Source organism: Cyrtonyx montezumae, unplaced genomic scaffold (assembly GCF_038088225.1).
Source record: "Cyrtonyx montezumae isolate F1298 unplaced genomic scaffold, pur_monq_1.0 scaffold_5, whole genome shotgun sequence".
Taxonomy (NCBI): Eukaryota; Metazoa; Chordata; class Aves; order Galliformes; family Odontophoridae; genus Cyrtonyx; species Cyrtonyx montezumae.
Genome location: NW_027072056.1, coordinates 11894322 through 11912692, shown reverse-complemented (window position 1 = coordinate 11912692; position 18371 = coordinate 11894322). Strand labels below are relative to the sequence as shown.

General features: G+C 42.7%; 1 protein-coding gene across 9 annotated transcripts in view; it reads left to right on the top strand.

Annotated features, from left to right (window-relative positions):
* The first annotated feature begins 3352 nt into the window (after positions 1 to 3352).
* The window catches only part of DLG1 (discs large MAGUK scaffold protein 1), a 129963-nt gene continuing 114944 nt past the window's right edge, over positions 3353 to 18371 (top strand). For 6 of the 9 annotated variants that reach the window (XM_065747832.1, XM_065747831.1, XM_065747830.1 and 3 more), the window contains exons 1-3: positions 3354 to 3497; positions 3629 to 3760; positions 16679 to 16845. In XM_065747832.1, the coding sequence (XP_065603904.1) occupies positions 3479 to 3497; positions 3629 to 3760; positions 16679 to 16845 (318 nt within the window). In that variant the 5' untranslated portion in view covers positions 3354 to 3478. Of the gene's footprint in view, positions 3498 to 3628; positions 3761 to 16678; positions 16846 to 18371 lie in introns of all 9 variants that reach the window. The other 3 variants (XM_065747834.1, XM_065747829.1, XM_065747833.1) reach the window with 1 other exon arrangement.

The following is an 18371-nucleotide window of genomic DNA, read 5'->3' as shown; positions in this document are numbered from 1 at the left end:
AAACTGAGAGGCATTTCAGTTGTGGGGGATAAATGTTGAACATAGAGGTAGCAACGTAGGAACATGAAGTTTGTATTACTGGGGAAGCTACTCTCTGTACTCTGTATTCTCTGCGTTCTCTGGTTAAAATTAAAAGAATCAAAGCTGCGTAAGATGATCTCATAAGAATTCTACTTAGTAGGCTTAATTAAAGAAGCTGAAATTGTGATCATGATTAAAACTTTGTTTTTAACAACTGGAATAATTTCAGGTCAAAGGGCACTGAGAGCGTGGTGTATTGATTCCCTATACCCTTCTGTGAGCAATAGGAAGTGAATCATATTACCCACAATAGAGAAGCTAATATGAGTGAGCTGGTACTTTGACTGATAATTGTGTATGACAGGCACATGACCAGTAACAGTACGCTGCAATGGAAGGGGCAGCTTGAACATTTAGTAGCCTAATGGAAACTGGATGTATCCAGAAAGTATTGTAGAAAGGCACATACTACTCTGCCGTGCTTTCCTTTAAGCAGAACACTTCCAGAAGTTGTCTGTATCCCTTTTTAGTCCATGTAGCTACGGATCACGATGAAAAAGCATTTCCTTGAAAAGTAGGGAAGTAAGGCTCCATGATCCAATCTTACCAGGCATCAGAGCATCCAGGTGGGTATAATGAATAAGCTAACTTCACTCAGGCTTTATTTCTGAACAGCCAGAGGAAATTAGGCTTCAATAGTTTCATTGCATCCCCAGTTAGCTGTGAAACATTGCACTGACTTTGTAGGGGAGGTGAAATGAAAGCCTCTCTGCAGCTGTGGGAGATCTGTTTTAGGCATATCACTGCCACAGCTCAGCATCACACACTGTATGGCATACTGCTGCCACAGCTCAGCATCACACACTGTATGGCAGCTGCTTTGAGGCTTCAGACACTAAGCAGATGACAAATATAAGGCTGAAGGGATCAACGCTATTCTTCTGTTTTCTCTTGTTAGCAATCCTGATGCAAAAAGCTCTTCGAGTTCAACTCATTCCTCTTCAGCAGGCAACAATTTTATTATTTTGCTGAAGCTAGTATTGATTCTAGCAGTACAGTACCTTCTGTATGACTGTCCAACTTGATGTGAGTAAATGTCACCAGGAGACTATCCCATGGTCCCACATAGGTACAGACAGCAGTGGCAAAAGAAGGACTTCAGTGGCAGGAGCAGGGACTGTCACAGTCGGTCATATCTGTGACCAGGAGGACTACAATGGAGGCAGGCAGCTTCTTGGTGTAATTGTTCTGGAGTTCCTATGCTGAGGGTCATTCTGGACCAGAGCCAGGACTTGCTGAGCTCAACATAATGCTGACTTGTGTGCTCATTGCACAAGTTCAGCACAAACTGTTCTGTATGCTGCCTATAATGGTTTGATTTAAATGATGTTGCTTGAGCAGTGGCATAAGTGACCCTTTGGCTATAACTCCACTTCCCTCTGCTCTGTAGGAATGGCACAATTTCCTTAGGGCTGGAGCCCCAACAAGAGAGCATGGAACTAAGGGCCTTTCTACAGCAGACCCTTACTGTTGAAAGTGCTGTTTGCCGTTCACAGGATATCTCCTATTTGTGATGGAATTTCCAAACCATATTCTAAAATTTCATACTATGCATTCTCATTCAGACATTTAGAATCAACATATATCCCCAAGAAACAGCACTGCTGCGAACAGCCCCTTTTGGAAGTGCACTAGGGTCCAACTAATTGCTTCCTGACTTGCTGACCCCTCATCCTGACCCTTCTTTGATGTTCTTATTTATTTGTTTGCTGGAGCATGAATAACAGGTGAGAAATGCTGTCTCTGGGTGCTATATGGGACTATTATCTCTATTACTATTACCTCTATCCCTACCATAACAACCATACATTACAGGATTACAACTTAAAATTTAAAAATCCTTTAAGTTCTGATTAAGAAAAAATTGTTTCTTTGTGACAGTTTTTTTTTTTTTATTGCAGGTTTTTGTTTTTATGGTTTGCTTTGTAATAACACATTTTTGTCGGCAGCAAACCAACCTCATTCCTGCGGGTGTCTCCTTTCTGCTGGCTAAAACTTTGCTGCTATTTGTGTACTTGAATTCCTCTGACATCAAGGGAAATATGGACTATTTTAGAGTACATCCAACGTTACAAACAGATGAGACCAGTGGTGGAAGCCAACGTCCCTCCTTACTTAATGGGGTTTCATTTGATGATATGTGGACTGGTACCAGGGAGTGCCAAATCTCTGGAGCTATGAGAATAGGTAATGTTGGAAATGAGAATGTATATCAGTGACACAGAATGTATGTTGTTTTCTTCACGGAGCTACATAAACTGTTACATAGCAGAAAGCTGTGGGAGGTGGTTCAAATGCACGCACCAAACACTGGGGCTGGAGCAGAGCTGGGTCAGTTTTCTTTAGGTGTGGACCGCAGCTGAACGCAGTGCTGATGTTTAGAGCTTCAAACCCACGTGCATCGCTCTTTCAAGCCCCCGGGATGTCTCCGTGTCTGCAAGTTAACTAGAGATGTAAACTGGGACGGGCAACCCCAGCAGCGGGGTGTGCTCTGACTTCCAGCTCTGCCTCCCGGAGTCGCGCCGCACACGTGCGTTTTGAAGCGCTTTGGCCGCGGTGTCCCACCGAGCCGAGCAATAAATAACGGCTCCAACGCGGCTCCTCGGATTGCCCCCGCGTTAACACACCTGTTCCCCGTCAGCGGCGCCCGGGGCTCTGCGGGAAGGACCGCTCCCCGGGGCCGCGTCCGAGCTCAGCCCGGCGCTGCCGCACGTGCGGCGCAGCTGAGGGGCGGTGCTCGGCACCGGGAGCCGCGCACCTGCGGCGGTGCGCCCGCCCCGAGCGGGCAGCGCTTCACGCCGCGGCGGGGCGGAGCGGTCCCCGCGGGCCACGAGGGAACCGCCCCGGGTGCCGGCGGGACAAAGCGGCGGGGCCGGGGTTGGGGAGGGGGCCGGGCCGGGCCGGGCCGGGCGCGTACCGCCCCTTTAAGGCGGGCGCCGAGCGCTCACCTTGCCTCCTCCTCCCTCCCCCCCTCCCCGCCCCGCCGCCTAGGTACCGGCCCCGGGCCGCTCCGCGCGCTGATTGGGCGTTCGCCGGGCCCGGTCACGTGGGAGGGGGGGGCGCGCTCCCCCCCAGCCTCCAGGCCGCCATTTTGGCTGGAAAGTTTGGAATTTCCGAGCGCTGAGAGCGGGAGGCGGCGGCGGCGCGCGCCCAGCCCTGCCCGGCCCGCTCCAGCTGCCCCGTGCCCGGCCCGGCCCGGCCCGGCCCGCCGCGCCCCCGGCCCATCCCGCTGCTCGCGGCGGGAGCCCCGAGTGGAGGCGCCGGGAGGGTCTGCTCGATCTCTCGGCGGGGCGCTGGGTCAGGCGGGGCGGTCCCGGCGCGCCCGGCCGGCAGGGGGTGCGCGCCGCCGCCCCGCGCCGGGTCGGGCTCAAAGTTTGCGAGGCGGAGCCGCGGCGCCATGCCCGTCAGGAAGCAAGGTGAGCGCCGCGCGGGGCCGGGCCGGCCGCGCTCCCGGCCGCGGACAAAGGAGCGGGGCGGTCCCGCGCGTGGGGGGTGGTCGCGGTCACCCACCTGTGCCACGCTCAGCGACTCTCGTGTCTGCCCGCAGATACACAGCGCGCCCTGCGCCTCCTGCAGGAGTACCGCTCCAAGCTGAGCCAGGCGGAGGACCGGCAGCTGCGGAACTCCATCGAGCGGGTCATCGGCATCTTCCAGAGCAACCTGTTCCAGGCGCTGATCGGTAAGCGCTGCCGCTCCGCTCGGGCTGGGTCCTGTCGCAGTGCCGCTCGCCGTGGCGGCATGGGGAGGTGGTTTGCTGTGTTGGAGGAGTTCTCGTGCTGCTCGGCGCTGTGTGTGTGTGTGCCGTGCTCGCACACGTGCTGTTGCGCTCGTGTTTTCTGTCACTTACTTTCTATGAGTTTTCTGCCCGGCACGCGGGCACTCCGTGCTGAACGGTCCCTAAAAATGCGTATTGTATACTTCAAGAGCAGAGTTAAGTTAACGGAAGGAAACTTGTAATGTTGCAGGGAGGCTACAGCGATGTTTTCGGTTGCGTAGTGAAGCACAGCAAAAACCTCACTAGTTCCTAGTTCAGGGTGATTTCAGTGCTTTTTCTCTGAAATTGTTAGTGTAAATATTGCTGAAATCCTTTTACGAAGCATTGAATTTTCTGCCCATCTCTTAGAAAGCAAACAGAACAAAATAAACAAGTGGAGCATAAACACAACTTGCACAATCCTGTCCTGACTTTGGAACTTCTACATGGAGGCAGGGTGCTGTGGTTTATTCCTGATTGGTTGTCGCTATCTCTGTGAGAGCTAAGAAAATCTCTTCAAGTATGTTGTCCTTCCCTTTTAACAAAGTAACTCGCGCGTAAACTGTGCTGTTAACATTGTACACCATATAGGTTTCTCTGTTACTTTGCGGTTACATAGTTTGCATAGCAAGTATGCTACTGGGTCGTGAATGAATTTGTGTTGTGGTGGAAACATGAGTACAGGCAAAACATTGCAGCATGTGAAGTGCTTTCTCCTGGAGTGTTTGTTTCATCTTCAGGTGGGTTTTCAGAAGTTGGTCATCTTATGGAAAGTCTCCCATATACATTCATCAAATATGGTTATGCAAATAGGCCTGTTCCCATAGGGCACTTCCAGGAAGGGTTAACTTGCAGGAGCTCTGTGCATTTCTTTTCAGCTAAGCAGCTCCAAGATGAGGATCTACGCATCTCTGTATGATGTGTGTGAACAGAATTTTTTCATTGCTGGATGAAATTGTTGAAGTTTTGTATCAGGAAGTGAATACTGTGGTTATGCTTTTTATTTTCACCTAGGAGATCTTGCTGTTAGTTATTAATTGAATGAAATACTTGTCAATGGCATGGAAGTGGCCTCTGGTGTCGTAACCTGAAGGACACAGTTTATTCTAGAATCTGTATCCAGAGCTAGGTTATCTCTGTAACTTAGCTCTTGGCAGTAGCATTCTTCAATCAGGAGGCTACTGTGTGCCTGCTGGGGAGCTGCATGGCCTGTTTTCTGATCTGTTAGAAGTCCTGCTGCAGCCACGATGTCTTCAGTTCTGTCTGGATCAGCTGATCTTGTCATACACCATAGGTGTTGAGCTTCTTGGGAGCGTTAGCGTTAATTTTACATTTAGTGGTTAACTGTATGATTGTTAAGGAGCTTGTGTTCATGCTCCAAACTTTCTCTGAAATGTAATAGCAGTGAGTAACTTCCCAGCAATTGATGCTGTCAGCTTCAGTATTCTTCCTTTAACCTACTCCTTTCCATGGAAATTGCATTGGAGAAGTACTTGCTTGAGGCAAACTGCTCCTGGCTATTGTGCTCCTGGCAACATCTTTATACTGCCTGACTACTGCTTGGTGCCTTCTGGGAGGGGGGGCAGCTCCCTGCAAGGAGTAAGGGGCTCCCTGGAAAAGGTGCTGTGTGAGACATGGCTGCATTGGTGGAGAAGCCCTTGAGCTGGTTCCTGCCTGACCTCTTGCCATGGAGATTTGGGAACAGCCTGGATGAAGCTGTGCTGCAGGTTGGGCTTACCTGGAATGCTGCACTTGTAATCAACATGTAGCTGATTTTCAGGTGTGACTTTTGCAGGAGTTGTGATGCCTTTCCAACTTAAATATCCACAGCTGCCCTGACAGAAGCTTCCAAGCTCAACCATGGATTTATTTTTCATATAGTTGCTTCTTTCTGAAAGCAAGTTACTTCTAGTTTTTACTGCTTTTAACAGTAGAAAAAACTAAAACAAAAACCCCAATGAACACAAACAAAATGACTTCCATTCCACTTTTTTCCCCTTTTATTCTGCCTGGTTGCTGCTCTATCTCTACGACTCAACTGTCTGTGGTAGGTAAGAATGTTTGTGAGGGCTGCGCTCAGGATATGCTGACAAATTAGTGCATCTTTTTTAGGGTGGTTTTGAACTTGGCAATCAAATGCTGTTCTTTCAAGCAAAAAATAGTCATTACTTTATGCATAGGAACGTGGAGGAAATCAGTAGTTTTCTCTTCCAGGAATATTGTGTATTTCATCTACTTATTTTACAGGGAGGAGTTAATTGTTAGGCTCTTTGTGAATTTCAGTTTGGATACCGAAGAATATGTGATAATCTCACAACTGATATTTTTCCCATATTATACTATAGATTCCTCCAACAAATTTTAGTTCAGCAATCTTACAGACTTGACCTGCTTCTTAAATATAACATTCTGGTTTAAAATGTTTTGATTTCGGGTGGTGACTAGTCATTGTGAACAGTGTTACGAAGTTGACATTATCACATCAGTGTTATATCTGTAAGTGAAATAACTGCAGTAATTTCAAGTTAGTAACAAAACTGGAAACCAAATGTCAGTGACCTCCTTCAAACAGTCTGTGAAAAAGCCTGTCTTTGATTTGTGTTCTGTAACGTGGTATTCCCATTTTTATTTGCTTCAGCCAGCCAAGTATAATGATGTCTGGTGCTTTAATTAAATGGATATTAGCAGCCTTTAATTAAAGTCAACTTGAGAAATAGTGTTCTTTTTTAAGTAAAACTCCTATTTTACTGTCTGAGGATTGTGTGCTATATCTTCTACCTGTTGATTTCTTGTTGTTACAAATAGCTTGTTATTGATATTCTGATTACTGGTACAGTGAGTTAGGTTATTAAATGGCCATAGTAAGACATCACATAAGGAGGGATGGCATAGGATTTAATTTCACTTTGATCCTGATGTTGGTATTTGTCTTAAAATAATCAGATAATACTTCTGCAGTTAAGCCTTTAGTTTAGGGTTATATAGAGCATTATTTTTATAACTATGCATCTGAAGGTTTTTTTTTTTTGTCATGAAGAAGTCGACTGAATGAAGCTGAATGTGGTAGATATTGTTCATGTGAGACACTTCATTTATTTAGCTTGGAGCCTCTCTGTGTGAAGATTTTTTTGTGTAATTATGTGCTGACTACAACTAACACTGAATATCTAGTGTGGCAAATCTTGTAGAAAAAATACAGTGGCTTCTGTAGTCTTTGCTGAACCAAGAACCTGTTATCTCAGTGAACATGGTGTTCTTAACCATGGTCTGGAATGATGAACACCATGAAATAGTGTCATAAATACTGTAAATGTTTTTACAAACCAGAGGAATAAGTGTCATCTCTGAAATGTGATGAAAATTGATGGTTGCAGTAAGGTAATGCAGTAAATTCACATTTACCTGACGGGGGCTGAAACTTCTAGGACTTTAAAGCAGCCATAGCTCTGTCCACGTTGGCTCTCTGAACTGGTTAAGGGAATGATCCTGTGTTTTAGGCTGACGTAGGCTCAGCGCCCCTCAAAGTTGGGACCATCTGGGGTGGTCTGACCATATATCTACTGAGTCCCATCTCTGAATTCTCTGTGGCATCCCCAGTGACATTTGTGTTCTTTTAGCTTCCTTTCAATTACTTAACTGGTGTGGAAATACTTTACTTACTAGCTAAATTCAAGTCTGATGCCATTAAAGCTGAAGCTTTTCTGTGTAACTGAAACCAAAAGTATTTGCTCTTGGGGAAAGTTCAGTATCAGCTTTTATTTCAGAGATATGATTAGTTCATAGAACACAGGGAGCGATGATATGGTTGACTTTTCAAACCTGTTCATGCCTAAGAGAGCTTTAGTCCTGGCTTTGTGTCATTGTGTAAGGCTGTTCTGTAGGTAAGGTGAGGAAGGCTCCTTGTGAGCTGCTTCCTGATTGAAGTGCAGCTGAGCCACTCACAGGCTGGTTCAGGGGTAGCTGAAGAATTCGTTGCAGATCTGGGAATTCTTGACACTAACTCAGGGATCTGGTTAGGTAGTGACTAATACTCTTTTTTAATTAGATGGAATTCAGGGAAAATTAAATTATCAGTTATATTGGATACCTTTGAAATTGTAGATGTTAAATAGGGTATTTTTAGATTGGAATCTTACCCTTGCTTTATTTTTATGATTTTTTTAATTATTATTATTTTTTTCTCCTGGGTTGGTTACATCTGTGCTCCTATTTGAGATTGAAACATCCATGAATGTAGTTCTTACAACTTGCAGGTGTTCATCTGCTGTCCAGAGGAGTCTCCCAAGGATACGCTGTGGTTACTTACTTAGTGCAGTCCCCTTCTTGATGTTCAGGATGAGCTGCTCAGTTTCAGCCGGATTGGATGTAGAGTTATGTCTTCAGTTAAGTACTTGATTATCTGGATCTGGATGGAGAGAGTATGAAACAAAGTTTACTTTGTGTCCAGAAATTTGGAGCTTGAACTCGGCTATTAGTGTGTTTTTTCTGTGTAGTTTGTAGTTGCCTGAGAACCCGTTTTCTGGAAGAACTTCATGCTGTCCTTTTGAAGGAATGCAGTGATGAGGGAAACAGACTCTCATTGCTCCTCCTCTTTAAACAGCTGCTGATCATTTTGTATGTATGCAGTTTGGCTTGAGAGTGAGGAAAGCTTTGTGTAAGTGCATGCCGCCTGTATTCCTTTACTTTTGATGTTTCAGTGTTTTCTGTCCTGCATGTGCTTGTGACGGTGCACTAGGATTAGGAGCTGCTTTTGGCAGCCCAAAATAGTATGCCGGACTAGTGTAAGTTGAGCAGTTATGGGTGTGCAGAGAGAGCATTGTGGCAAAAGATTATCCCTGTGGTTATCCCAACTGTGTATTCAGTTCTGAATTGCTGCACTGTAGAGTCTGTCTGTCACAGTATTACTCTCTTTGCTCTGCTACCATAAAAGCAGTTATTGACCAGCAAACTCTGTCAATAAATTCGATGTTTTCCTAGGGACTGGAGAGAAAGCTGAACTTCTGAATTACTGCTACAGTTTCCAGGTTCTGGAAAAGTTTATTCAGTCCAGCTCTGCAGCTGGAATGCCGTGTGCCTGGTGACTTGGGGGCTTGTCCTGAGTGTCCTGTTGCATGTGTTTTGGGGGATGGCACTTGCTTTGCAGGTGGAATGAATCATCCAAGAAGCTGAAGATCTGACAGTTGCTGAGTTGTCTCCTTGCACAGATGGTTTCCTGAATCATAACTAGGCCGAACTTGGAGGGATGTTAAGAGACTGCAGAAGGTGTAGAAGGCTGACAGTACAATAACCTCCTTAACTTTGTTTGCCTTCTAAGTTAAGGGAGACTGTAGGGCTCTTGAGTAAAGCTTTTGCAGGGATCTTGTCACGTGCAAGTACCTTCCCAACAATGTCCTCAAGAGAACCTCAGTTGCTTTGGCTTGAGATTAAAAAGACTTGTGGACAAATGGTAAAAGTACTGAAAATTAAAATCCCATTTTCAGAACCTTGTTTTAGAGCTTGGCTGCAGGTACAGGTGTTGCTTCTGGGGAGATGCTGGTGTGTGGTGCCTCCACTGTCAAGTAGTTACCTTCAAGTCTATTGGCTTATATTAGTAAAAGAGGAAGAAGCACAGCTGTGCACCTGTGTGAAAGCTCAGTTCAGATGTTTGAGTGAACATATCCCCTATATCCCTCAATTGTTTTTTCCTCCCCAGAGTTTATTCCTTTGGAGGAAATTCTTGTCAGTTCTGTATTGGTGCTAATTAGGGCCCATCCTACAATTAAAAGCTACTAATAGCTCTTCCTGTGTTAAGTTTCTGTTACCTGACAGTGGTAAATACATCCTTTAAGGAAAAAAAAAAAAGTGCAGTTCTATTGGTTGCTAATAGTTTGGAACTGCAGTTATTTGGAGATAATGGGTAACTGGGAGTTCATTTCAGGTTTTTTTTTTTTTTCCTTTGGCTTGGATTGATGACTAAGTACACATGATGTAATGTTCACTGGAAAAGAGTGTGGACAGCCAGGGGGGTGATGCCAACTTTTAGCTATTTGATGGCAATTTAAAATCTTTTAAGTTTTTTCTACCTTAGTTCTGAATATAATCCCTGTGGGATTCTGAAGAAAATCTGGGAAGAGACCATCTGAAGGTATGCTGAAGGAGCAATTGGAGAGCAAAGGGGAAAATGAACAAACAGTTTGGAAAATGTAAGTGGACAGGCTGGCAAGGAGTTGGACATGGCTCACTGCAAACATCAGCCAGAGGAATAGGAGCAGAGAGCTGGATCTGAGGTTAGATGAGAGCAGTTTCAACTGAGTGCAAATTAAGGTGCATTTATGCTATGGAAGCAGAAAATAATACCTTCCAAAGTTTGAGAGCTAGAAGTTAAGGGTGTGCACAAGGGTTAAAGCTTTGGGTACAGCCACTGAGCAGAAGGGTTGAGGAGGAGGAGTTGGCTGCTGCAGATCGAATCCTGTAGAACAGAACATGAGAAAGCTGTACTACTACTTATATATTTTTTTCAAGACATGGTGATGGTGCATAGCAGTAGCTTGTGTTTAAAAAACAAACTCTAGAAAGGGCTTTACAGGGGTTACCATTAAACTGCTTTTCACTCTTCAAATACGAATGTTTTTCCTGGGGAGCTGGGGATGAAAAATGAATACACAAAGAGAATACTCACTGGACTCTGGTCATTGGTTTGACAGATGAATGTGAAGTTTCTGTTCACGTTTTCATTTTCTTGTCTATTATTAATAATTCGTTTTTTCAGGTCTCGCGTTTGGGTTTACTTAGCTTGAGGCACCAGGTAAGTTAGGATGCAGGACTGTGACTTCCTTAGAATTAGTAGGAACTGCCTTACACCTGAAGAATGAAGATCTGTAGCATTGGCAGACTCTTGCCTGATCTGACAGTAATCGTAACTCCACTCATATTTTGTCTGTCCATTATGTAGGACTGCTAAGAACTTGGCAGAAGCCATGCGTCTCAAATTGCTCTGAACTGAAATAACATGTTGACCTTTGTTTTTCTTCCTGGTAGTTTTAAGTCTAAGTTTTAGGTGCTTCAGCTTCTTTAGCAGGAAGCCCTAAGTGAGAAAGATACCTTTGTTTTTTTTTTCCCTAGGGAGGGGGATAGAGACCTTTATAAGCTGTAATGGGATGATATGTCTTCCTGGACAACCCACATTGATGATTGAACTATTAGCAGTTTAGTTTGTTTGTGAAGTGTGTATTTGGAAAAAATCAGATATTTGCCTCTGCTGTACTTGGATGAATGAAGGTCTGAAAAGAAGCAGGCCAACAGGAGATGTTCACTTAGATGGGTCTTTGGGTGAAATACTCAACTGAAATGTAAGTCAATTTGTGGAAGAATTCTTAAACTCCTTGATGACTTTCAAGCCTGAGGGACCATGGTATTAAAATGCTATGTGCTGTGAAGTCTGTATGTTGTTGCTTTCTGACCTTCTGGGACCAAAATGGGTTTGTTCTCTGCTTGAATGTCTGCTAGGAAGGAAATGCTTCCTTGATGTCAGTATGGAGTTAGCTATGTAGCTGGAATACACAAATGCTTGAGAACAAGTTTTAAGGCTTTCACCCTTTTATGCTACTTCAGTGAGACCTAGGTTGAGGAGCTCACTAAATGTCCATTTAGAATTACAAGGATTTGATTTCTATGTGTTATGAGCTTGTAGAAATACTGAGTGTTAATACTAGGCTGCAGGGTATTACTGACTATTCTCTAAATCTTAGTGGCTTGTGTGTTTGTAGTTGATAGGATAGTCTCTTAATGACTGGGCAAATGAAATAAAAGTAGTGGGAAACTAAACGTGAAAGAAAATTGGCAGTTATTACTGGGAAGGGAGGTTCAATAACTTCAAATTCATGTGTGGGTTTTCTGTTGCTCAAAATAGTTATGAGTGACCTTGAAAGATGATGAGCACTGAGATGACCATCTTCAGATGACCATTTGCTTATTCATATTAAGAGAGAAGTTGCAGAAAGGCTAGTGAGATTGGGAAGCCAAATAGCCTCTGAGAATCAGTGCAAATAAATCTAAAGTGATGCACAGCAGAGCAAGCAAACCAAACATACTACTGGAAGCCCTGAGTTAACTGTCACCCACCTGGAACAGATATTGGCAACACAAAGAGCCCTGTGAAAGTGTCAGCACAGGGTTCACCAGCAATAGAAGTCAAACTGGATCCTTGGAACGTTTAGGAAAGCAATTGAAGGTAGATTGATACTGATGATTATGGACACTGTAAAAATCCAACTTGTGCCCGGATCTCTCATATAATATAATGCTTTGGTCTCTTCCTTTTTTGTGGCCTTCAGAAGGATGCAATAGAAATAGAACGAGTTGGAGAAATAACAACTTGGTGACAAGAAGTAGGAGGTGGCTCCTGCAGAGAGAATGACAGAGAATGCAAGTTAGGACACTGTAGCCTAAAAAGGATGATTGAGGGGTGAATAGAAGGTCTGTAAAACTGAGGGGCGAGTATGAAAATAATTAAGGATGTACTGTAACTGGCATTAGGCAGGTGTGGCTTCAGATGAGTTGGCTGCTGAGTATGCTCTGCTCCAGGGGGTGCTTCAGTGCAGAAATCTGAGGAAAGGGAAGCTGAATGTCTTTGTAGAAGTCCATTGAGGGTTACTACATAGACAGGGTCTTTCAGTGGCTCAAGAAGTCTGCAGGTGGCACATGTTTTGAACCCAGGAGCGTATTTGAGGAATATGAACATGCTTGATGCGTTCGTGTACTTCTTTTCTAGATACATTTATCAAAAATAAACAGAAAGCAGAAAACAAATATGCGCGTGTTAAATTAACTGTTGTTTTTGTGTACAAAGCTATAAGTACATTAAAATTGCATCTTCAAATGAGCATATAATTAATGCAGCAAATACAGTTGTCATTAACTTGTGTTCACTGTGATAAGCTTACGGCTCTGTGTAGTGTATAGTGTAAAGACAGCAGCTGGCTGTTTTACCTGCATGCTGTCCAGTGTAGTCTGCTCTAGTGCTGTGTGCCAGCGTTTCAGTCAGTGAAATGTTAAGCTTGAGTGGAATTTCCTGGTGTTTAGTTAAGGAAAACCACCTAGAACCCACAAATGGCCAAAATGCTTAGAGGGTGAAAATGCAAAGCCTGAAAACAGCGGGTTACTGTGATCATTAAATGACTTTCTTAGTTAAAAAAAGAAGAGCACCAAAAATAGCTCAGCAGATTTTTGGAAATAGTAAATGCCTGTGACGTTTTGGCTCTCTTCTTGGTACCATAGCATTAAAGGTTTGCTATTAATATTTTGAAATAAAACCTGAACAACCACAGTAAGTAAAAGATTCTGGCAAGTCATTTCATTCTTGTCAGAAAGCCAAAGACATTGTACTGGTTCTCACGCTTCTGCCTGTAACATGAATTACAATAATTTCACTGAAGCCTGGAAACAAAACTGACTTTAAAGTATACAGTCACTATGAAAATTGTGAATTTCAGCATTTACTTTGTTTTGGCATTTCTCTGGCAGCAGGGATGGGCCTCTGCCTGGGGAGAGTATACAGCTTCTGTGAGTACAGATGCCACAGTGTCTGTGGTCTGCAAATACATACTCTGCAGAACTTCCCAAAACTCATCTCTATGAAATCCGTGAACAGCCAGTGATAGGGGGCTGGTGAGCTTTTGGGCACCTGATCCTTTAAAAGGAAAGTTTTGTAGGCTATTACTGGCTTGTTTTTGCATGTGCTGTCTGGGGTTTTCATACGTGTGTGTTAATCTTGAGGTACTGTAATATTATCAGGTTATTTCTGATCCTTGCTGTAGTGGGTGCTGGTTGATGCAGAGCTTTGTCTGCAGGGCTGTTGCCTGCAATTGTATATGCATGCTATTCTATGTAAGAGTTGAAGGAGGTATGAGATATGCTATTAATTTCCTTGCATTTTGGCTATTGGATCACTTCAAGGTAATTTCTACCTGCTATCAAAAGGAAAGAGCAAACAGTTAATCCTTTTTTTGAAAATGCTCTTACCCCGAAGGCTCATGTTGCAGCACAAGTTTCCATCGAGGGCCCATGAAGAGAACTATGAAGGAGAATTGTCTGTTGCAGGAACCTGACACTTGAAGTCTCAGAAATGGGTGCTGACATCAGGAACGCCACAATTAAGTTTTACCATCATCCAGAGTTATACATGGCTTAATTTTGAGATGCTTAGGCAGTTTGCCGATCTAATTATGATTTGGTATGTTGGTGCAACATCCAGCTTTACTCAAATAAAATGAGCTGTACTGTTAACATTGTTGATCTAGTTGAATACAACAAATTGTTGAAAAATGCTCCAAGTTGCAGCCTAGGTGGCTTCAGTTCCCAACAGGTCTTTGCACTCCATATCTTGAGATGGGCAAAAGGAAATGCACCTTACAGGCAAAGCCAAGAATGCTAGCTTAAAGTCATAGCAGCCTAATTAGAAAGCTATTATTAGTAACAGTAGCATGTGTGCACCTGCATGTTTTGTATTTATACATACTTATGTGTGTTTTATGTGTAGCTTTTACATAGCTTGGGATGGTTGCATTGTATAGTAACTTCTGGTTTCTTGTATATTTAATATATATAAAATGGGTTACATATCAACTTGCAAATTTTAACTATATACATATTACATACTTACGTGTACACTGTGTGTATTCTGTATGTAAATACATAAAAATAGATTATACCACGCTGTAGTCCGAAGTAAATAGTATACAAAGTAAATGAATCACCTGATCTTTAGGTAATTATTGCGAGAGCTAGACAAGCCAAGCTGAGTGAGTGGGTGAGAGCCCTGCTGCAGCAGGGCATTGAAATTAGGGGATCTCTGGGGTCCCCTTAAACCCACACCATTCTTTGATTTTGTGTTGGCTGCTGTTTAACACTTGTCCTTTTAGCTCTCCTGAAACTGTGCTGCTACTTGTGTCTCTCAGCTGTTCACTAGATGCTTTCCTTCTAGTGACTTGTGCTCTCTTCTGCTGGTCTGTCATCTCTGAGTTGGACTTTTACTTTTTCTGTGATTTAGTTTTTGTCTCGATCTTGTGTAGATTGATTTATAATCAGTCTTGCAAGTAATATGGGAGGAGGGGGATAAGACATGATAAGACATGGAAAAAAAGCATCTGGAAGGGGGAACCTAACTATAAATGTAAGTAAAAAAATAAGTACTTTGCTAGCTACTGTCTATGAGAACAAGGAAAATAGCAGAACTCTTCACATGTTAAAAAAGCATCTTCAGATTAATATGACTTCATTAGCTATTTCAGGTGTGTTTTCACAATGAAATATCTTTGAGCTGATGTGTAGCAGTAGACCAGATAATTTTTTTATGTTGGTTTTAGTATTGCCCGAATTTCTGACTTTATGAAATATGAGCATCCAGCATTCATTCCTTGTGATCTTAGTGCATTAGGCGCATAGGCTGCTAAGCTGTGCTCAAAAGTGCTTACCATGATCATTCTGAATAATGTAAATTGCTGTTGGGATTTATTTTATTTTTTGAAGGAAAAAAAAATATTTTGTATCCATTAAATTCCTAGGAACTTTTGTTACTTATTTGGAGCAAGTTCGGGATAAACAGACTAATCCCGATGCTGTTAAGTGATGTATGCATGTCTGGCATATCTCAGTAGTGCGGTGTCCTTAGATGGAGAAGTAGTGTATGGGAAATGCGGTGCTTTTTTAAACAAGCCATTTTGCGGTGTGAATAGATGGCTACCTCAGCTGGCACTGAGACTTAGGAGTACCAGAATTGAGAGTAGAGAGTAGATGCCCTAGATTTCTGCTGTGAAACACTTGCACAAATAACCCCTTCCCATAAATAATGTAGTAGTCTCATGTCCTGGTTGATGTGGATTGCAGCTATAGAATCAGCTCAAAACATTGCCTATTTTAATGTACAATGCAGTGTATTGAGGGAAAATCTTTACTCAGTATGCTAGATTGATGCATTAATGTTAATGCAGCTACAAGACAAATTTGCAACTGTGGGAGCTAATGTGAAAGATAGAGATACAAATTGGCTTTAAATCCCGGGTTGGTTTGCTACTGTATATCTAGGTCACTTAATGTCTTCTGCAGCCCTTGCTTTCTTCCAATCAGCGGTGCAAAGAGCAAGTGTAACTTTAAATATTAATGTAAGCAGTTGGTAGGAATTTCTCTTGCTCAGAGAAAAGCTACAAATGGAATTTGAGAATTACAGTTTTCTGAACTTGAGAAGAACAGCAGTGCAATATCTATAGAAAAACCTGCGTGTGGAACAGCAGCAGCAGTAAGATGTCTCATTTATGTGGTGCTTCTCTTGAGGTGCAGCTCCATCTGTAAAGGAACTGGATATTGTGCCTCTGTCACTGTGTCTCTAGGCAGCTACAGATTCTGCAGATGAGAACTACTTATTCTTTGCTAGGACCTATTTACTGTTTGGACTAACCTCGTCAGAAGTGTTTGTCTTCCGTGAAGCTGTTGCAATGAAAAATGTCAGTTATGATTTCTGTTTAGTGGCTTTTCTGCTTCCAGGAAGAGAGTTTAAACTTTACAAGCTCTTTGTTCATCTCTCCTTCCCTTAGCCTATACCCTTTAGGTTTAAATTTATATGTTTATATTTTATGTGAATGATTACAGTTGTGGTAGTAAGTTTTGGACACACGCATTCTGAGATACAAGGCACAGGGAGTTGTGCATCCTGTGGGAAGGTTTGAGTGATCTTAATGATGGGGCTTCATTTGTGATACGTAGATTAAGTAGTGGGTATCTAATTTGTTTTGTAGGATTTTAATGTTGTTCAACTCAGGATATCATAGTAACTATGGAGCCTAACTTCAATTTTTTTTTCCATGTCTCTAGATATTCAGGAGTTTTATGAAGTGACCTTACTTGACAATCCAAAATGCATTGATCACTCTCAGCCGTCTGAACCAATACAGCCTGTGAATACCTGGGACTTCTCCAGCCTCCCGAGCACAACAGTGACATCAGAAACACTGCCAAGCAGCCTTAGCCCAAGTGTAGAGGTATGTCATCTCTGCTGTATTTTTAACCTTTGGAATGTTAGACAACAGATGTGTTCATTTTACTTAATAAACGTTTGTATTTTTTTCATTGAATGTGCCATGAAGTGACTGTTACATGATGAGAAAATGGAGCGGGGAAGTAGATGCATGGTAGGGTGTATTTTCAGTAAACCAGGATTTCCTTCCCTCAGTTTAAGTAGTAATGTTACTTGCATTTTTTCTGTGTAAGTCTCATTTGTATTTCCCCAACAAGAGAACTCTATTTCAAGTGTGCTTTAAATACAGACAGTATTGCAAAGTGTGAGCTTCTCAGTGACAGAGGTAGCAAGCTAAGGTGACTTGTTTTATTAAATAGTAATAGAGCTCAGGAAGAGCATTGAATAGACTAGCCAAAGGATTACTGCTGTGTCTTATTGGGTAGCCCAGGGCTGTGTGCCATCCAGCATGATGAAGTCCTCATGGTGCCTTATTGAGTGAACCTGAGCAATTCTAGCAACTTCTGATACAGAAAGTCCGCTTAGATGCATAACATGAAGGAGTATATTGTGCTAGTGAGTTTCTGCAGTAAAAACAGAACAAAAAACCCACCCCAGAAAGGCTTTGTGCTTAATGAAGCTTTTCTAAAATTTGCCCTATTGAAGCTATTATGGAATCTGTCAGAAATTCTGTAGAGGAAACCTGGATTGCTGCATCTTATCAGAGTTTAGAAGATGTCTAGTTGGGAAAAGATCAACTTGTTAGCCTAGCTAGGGGTAAGTGCTATATATTGCTAAGAATCGTTATTACAATCTCTTTATATCAAGAAACTGCACAGCTTTGGTGTACCGTAGTATTGTCAGGATTGTGAGTAATCAAATATTTCAATGATTAGAAGTTGAACTTTCAGTGTTGCAATGAATTATTTTCCTTTGATTTTTCTTGTGGATATTGACTTTTAGGCTGGAAAACACGAAATCGGTTGTCTCTGAGATACTAGCTGTGTGAGGTTATATAGAGTGAGCCACGGCTGTAGCTGCCTTAGTGGAAACCATGTTTAAAGGCTATCACCTATGGAGAAAAACAAGTCGTGTTGGATGTATGAGAAATAGTATGGAAAAAAAAAGATGCATTACCTGTAGGCCTAATTTGGGAATTCCTAAGCATGGGTATTAGTGAAGGTTTTCAGCTGAGCTACTTACTAGATGAAGCAACTGTTTCTCCTGCACAGTATAGTGATAGTGGTATATAGAGTTACAAAAACAGAACCTGATATAGTGTGGATTACTTTGTTATTCTTTTAAGTGGCCCAGATTTGGACATTTGTGACAAAGCCACCTGTCTTCTTTGACACTTCTTGTCTCAAGTATCCCATGAAAGTCAAACATTTGTTTGACCTTCAATATATGAAGTAGATCTTGCATTTAGTTCCATTATTTAAGAGCATGGTCGTGCGTTTTGGTGTGGATGTTAGCTTATATGAAACCAAACTTAGCTTTTCTGAGTCCTTGTCACGCACAGCGAAGTTGAGCTGGCTTTATTAGAATACT